Genomic DNA, 6,000 nt, shown 5'->3' on the forward strand with positions numbered 1-6,000 from the left:
TCTCAGCACACGGAATGACTGGGGCACTGGGCTGCCTTTTTTTTCCCAACTTACATCTGAACACTGAACAACCTCTGCTGGACTTTAGAAAATAGTTGTAACGACATATAAATGTGTTGCTTTACCATTGGAATTTCAAATTCCTTTTCTATCTTAAGCATATTTTAGCATTACTTCAGCCACCTCACTTTTATCCGTGTGGTTTGTCCTGATGTTTTATGTCTCCAGTTTTGCGGTTAATCTTTAACTTGAGTTAACATTTTCCTTTACATCTCTTTTCCTGACATTCGTTTTTACAGCTGTTTCTCAACAGCTGTCTACCATGTCTCAAGTAGGGGTCAGATACAAGGTTGGCTTCTCACCACATGGTCATTCCATCCCAGTATACTTTGTCGCTGTGCTCTGTCATGTAAATGAAAGATGAGAAATGAAATGGTTAACCACTTGCCCCTGTTTAAATATTGTATTTTCACAACCTATTCTGTGATAGCACCCACACTGTCTCGGTTTACTCCTAGGAAAGTGGGTTAAAAGAAAGGAGAAGGACCTTGAACCTATTGATTGCTAATAGACGGGTTGTCAGACATGCTGTTTGTTAAATAGATCTTGTGTCTTTTTTGGTAACTGATGTCCATGTAACTGCATTTAACGTGCTCTTCACTTGCACTAGACGTCTGAGCCTGTTGTAGCTCTTTCATTTCATAATACCCTCGTGTCTTTTTATCTCATTTATTGAGCGCTTGCTTTTGTTAAATCTATTACAAATATTGCAGCCTATGTGCTGACGCATTATGTAAGAAAATGAATTTCAAATATTCTATAGGAAACATTAGGAATGTTCATGCTCATCAGATTTCTCCTCTCTCATCACTTGACTTTTCTCTCTCTCTCTCTCTTTTTTTTTTTTTTTTTTTTTTTTAAACTATAGGCGGTGCTGTACAATGACCGCTCAGTCCTGGAGAACCACCATGCTGCATCTGCCTGGAGCCTCTACCTGTCACAGCCTGAGTACAACTTTCTGGTCAACCTAGATCATGTGGAATTCAAGCGTTTTCGCTTCCTTGTCATTGAGGCCATACTTGCCACAGACCTCAAGAAGCACTTTGACTTCCTGGCCGAGTTCAACAACAAGGTCTGATTCATAACAATCTGATTACAAGTCGCACATTTACAATTTTTTTCATCTCTGTGAAATAGTTTCTTTTAAGATGTCGAGATGGTGTTTATTTGAGGACTGCCAGATATAGATGAATGCTGAATTAGTAGAGAGTGTGAAGTTGACATCACACTGTTAAATTTTGCCATTATTGGGTTTCTTTATGCTCCATGTAAGACTAAGCGAGCCCCCAAGTGGTATTCTAAATGCAGGAAGCCAACCTACCATGATGCAATGGCTCCCAAACTGGGGGGGTGGGGCCCCCAAAGGGCGCCCGGAGTTATCATGGGGGGGCACAGCAAGGCTAAATAAAACTTGGAGTTTTAGCACTGGACATATTTGTAAAAGAACTAATGGGAAACGATGATGAGTCAGCAAAGAAGGCTTCAAGTACTTCAGAAAAAGAGAAGAAAATATGATGGAGCATATCTGTCCCTGGGCTTGAATAGGTAATCCATCAATCAATCCATCAATCAATCAATCAAAGATACTTTTTTTATCCCAGAGGGGAAATTCAAGGTTCAAGCCAGCTCTTCTAAGGTTTGACATACAGACAGTTAACATTTATGACAAGTTTACAGAGCCGAACTGAAGCTTAGGCCCTGCTGCCAGTTTTACCAGCGCCGCCTTATAACAGAAAAGAACAGAGACACATTAGGATCATAGGGGAGGGTCGAGGGAAATATAAACATGTACCTCCAGACTGTGCCTCTAGATGGTGCAGTCTGGAGATACAGAAAAAAAACACCTCATATATTTAAGCACAAACTCAGATGGAGACACACACACAGTCCAGGGAGGCGGTGAGTCAGGTGGGGAGGGGTGGGCATGGTTGAGGATGGGGACAGAGCGTCTATGAATATCTCTTCTTTCGTTCTCGGGTGGGTTGCACCAGCCCAAGGCCGCTGGGAAGCCGAATCCAGATATGATTGTTGTTTGGGTTCCAGGCGAGGAAAACAATTTGCCCTCGGCCTTGAGTCCATAGCAGGTCTCAGGTAGGCAGCCCCAAACAGCCGAATGGGAGGGTCAATTTCCATGAATCCTCGCATCCTCTCCATGTTATTATCAATTCTGCGTATCAGCTCTGGGACCGATGAAAGATGACCAGTTTGGGCCAAGCTGGCATCCTGCTTACGGTCGAGTTAGCAGGATGGTCCAGTCGTAGTATTAATCAGTGGTGGGTAATCAGCAGACCACAGTGTGTTGTATGTATCAAATTATTATCATCTGATGTTATGACGTGTGAAGCCAAACAAGTTACAACACCACTTGGGGACTTTTCATCCTGAACTTGGAGCAAAGCCTGTTGGTTACGGGTCCCCCAGAAGGTGCCCATAGTTATCACAGGGTTTACTTCAGAAATAAACTACCCAACTATCATACATAGCAAAATTGTTTTACTAAAGCACCATTGAAAACTCGGCTCACCTGAAGTAGTTTGCAGAGATTCCTGGTTTAAAACGTGTCACACCATAGCAGAAGAATAGATGATGATACTGATGCTGACACGATTTTAACACTAGTGAACTAAACTGCAGCCACTTTTCAGTATGTTTCTTTGGTTCATGTGATGGGGGGAGAGGGCGATTGACATTATTGTCATCAATGAAAAGGGGGCCCTGCAGAAGAAGTTTGGGAACCACTGCCATAATGCATGGAATTTTTAAGAGGGTGTACTTTTAGTAAGATTTGTTTCTAGAATTTATTGCTTTATTTCTGCTTGACATAGAAAATGAGGTACATATTTAATTGAGAAGTTTTAACAAATTTTATGATTATGGTACAAATATCCATGACCAAAACCGTGACTTACAACCTCTGGTGATTGTGACTGCAGAAGGTGGAACACAGCTGATTGTATTGAGTGCCGTGACTAATTTACTTCATTAAACAGGTGATAGATTTGTCAGTCAGATTTCAGCAGACAAACATTTTTTTTTTTTTTTTTTTTTTTTTAAATAGCAGAGTTATAAACTGTTTCTGCACTCCAGCATGCAACCACATGTGACAGGTCTTGATTTTTAATGTTCAACCATCTTCTTGTCTGAACAGGTGAATGATGTGAATAGTCCAGGAGTTGATTGGACCAATGAGAATGACAGGCTTCTGGTGTGTCAAGTGTGTATCAAGCTGGCAGATATCAATGGACCAGCCAAAGTTCGGGACTTGCACCTCAAGTGGACAGAAGGGATCGTCAATGAATTTTATGAGCAGGTACAGACTACATGTTAACACTACTGTGTGTTCAGTAATGATCAGTGCATTAAGAATTCGACATGTAACACTAATTGTTTGTGTTGCTGGCATCAAAATTAAATAGAGTGAATATTTGCAATGAAAAAAAATATTTATCAGTATGAACTTTAAATATATTGTGTATATGGTGTATTCAATTGAATAGAGGTTAAAAAGGATTTTCAAATTGTTGTACTGGATTTTTATTTTTGTTTTATGCAACATCCCAACTTCATTAGAGAGTAATCCTGTTCCCTCAGAAATGTATGCAGAAAAGAAATCTTAACCAACATGTTTAACATAATTCACCCTTTGAACAATCTCATCCTTATCTAAACAACAGTGCTATCAATAACTTAAACAAGACCTGATCAGAAGAGATGGGAAACCATGAGGGACATTTCTTTATCCCTCTGCAGAGTAAATTCCATTCAGAAAGTTTTCTTACCATGTAAAGTTTATTTTAAGTATGTTTAAAATAAACTGAAGAACAATCAGAAAATTTTATGAAAATTAAATTCACATTCTTTAGGTATGATTATGATGATTGCAACAGTGGTTCAATGCTTCCGCTGCTCCAACATCCACTGAACCATCCACCTCTGCCAAGTTGAATTTGATTGAATCAAATTAAGCTTTCTACATGTCAGCACCATCAAAATAATTGTCAGAGGGGGGGAAAAAAGAAAAAGAAGAATGCAAGTTTTTTGTAAGTATTTTTAGGTAAAACTTAAAATGTAAATTAAAACTTTTATTTTATTTTCTGTGAATAATCAATATAATGCCACAGGGTTTTAAAAATAAAATAAAAAGAAATCAGGGAAATAAACTGTCCGTTCTCCTCTGAACCAATGGCAGGGTAATATCACACAAGCAGAAATGTTGCTCTAAAATCCTGCAATCCTGTGTGACAATGGGGCTCATATGAAGAAGGTGAAGGAAGTCGTGGGAATCTGTTTGGGTTTTTTTTTTTTAGCTTAATCGATCCAGCTTGTTGATCATGAAAGGCTTATTTCACAGCACAGTGTTTACCTGTAAAGCTATGAAGCAACTAGCACAGTTCCATTTGTAAGATGAAGTATTGTGTGAATGTCTCAGGTAGTGGAAACTTAAGGAGAGGAGAAAAAAAAAAACACTGCATGGGATGTACTGTACCACTGACAGATAGCTGAAGTTGTGAAAATGATCAAATCGTGCGCATGAGGCTGGAATGAAGGAGGTGCTGATTAGGGCTGCATGATATTAGACAAAACTTCATGTGCGATTTTTTTTTTTCTAACCCAGCTCTTTATAAAGCAGTATGAAATATTACAGGAATTTTCCACAGAATAGTTGAATAGCACTTTAGGTTATGCTGCACTTTTGCCACCTTGTTGACTGTTAACCTACTGCTAATAGAAGTTATAATGCTACATTTTTGTTTTTTGTCTGTATTTCAGTTTTTTTCTTAGCTTTTGGTGCTTGCTTTCATTGCTCTACGTTCTGAGTACATGTTTGGTTTGATCATTTTTCATTTACAACTGGCCACTTTGGACCAGTCATAAACAAACATGGACAGGTTCTCCATTCACTTCTGCAGGTCATAGATAGATAAATGAACCTGTTGAGTTCATTTGCCTCCTACATTGCAGGACTTGTGATGTGACTATTGCACACACGCACATTTGTGATGACAATGCTCAAACCATATATTGTACAGCTCTAACGCCATGACATGCACAGGAGTATGTCTTAAGCACCAGAGTAATAAAAGCTCAGATCTGCCACACCAGGTTGTATCCCATGTGCAGAATGTGAAAGGATGCCCTTGAAACAATCCAGCACATAATAGCAGAGTGTAAAATACTGACAGGAAGAGAATACATGGAAAGCCATTATGAATTTCCTGGCGTATTGTACCAAAACATCTGTGCAGAATATGGAATGGAGACCCCAAGATCGAAACAGGATACACCTCCTAAGGTGGTGGAAAATGAGAGAACTAAGATCCTGTGGGGCGACTAGCAGACTGAGGAAAAACAGTAACGGTCAGCAAATCAGAGGTTGTGATCACAGATAAGCACCAGAGGAAAGCTGATTGAAGTAGCCATATAATATCATGGATAATGAATTACATGTGCACTTCAGCTTTGGTCATACTTAAGATTTGTGGGAGATGTTAACTATGATACTCCTGTTTGTGTCTTTTATGATTTAATGTGACAGCTCAGCAGCTATGGATATCACATCCGAACATTATACTCTCTGGATGGGTCCAAGAAAAAGGATACTAGAGAAACTAAGCAAAAGTCTGCATAATTTTAGCTTTACTGCCGCCTATTAAAAAAATGCTGGGCAACAGTGTGAGCATAGTATATTATTCGATAAAATAAATAAAAGAATAAATGTAATGTTTGGCATGAGCCTGGCTAGGACCATCACTGTCAATTTTATTAATCATGTACAGACTGTATGAATGTTAAAGGTTTTGGGCCATTGGGCCAATGCCATTGTTAAATAGCAGCATAAATTTCTGTCCAGAAAAAAGTGTCCTTACAGTCAGAGTATCTCACAGTCTGCTAAACCTTTGCAGAGCAGGAACCTTCCAGCATGATGATCCTCAAAACACT

General features: G+C 39.2%; 1 protein-coding gene across 1 annotated transcript in view; it reads left to right on the forward strand.

Moving 5' to 3' along the window:
* The window catches only part of pde3b (phosphodiesterase 3B), a 54,921-nt gene that overhangs the window by 46,746 nt on the left and 2,175 nt on the right, over positions 1-6,000 (forward strand). Inside the window, exons 13-14 of the mRNA XM_079248374.1 lie at positions 929-1,132; positions 3,209-3,370. Coding sequence (XP_079104500.1) covers positions 929-1,132; positions 3,209-3,370 — 366 coding nt within the window. The remainder of the gene's footprint in view (positions 1-928; positions 1,133-3,208; positions 3,371-6,000) is intronic.

This window comes from Telmatherina bonti, assembly GCF_933228915.1.
Source record: "Telmatherina bonti genome assembly, chromosome: 1".
NCBI classification, from domain to species: Eukaryota; Metazoa; Chordata; class Actinopteri; order Atheriniformes; family Telmatherinidae; genus Telmatherina; species Telmatherina bonti.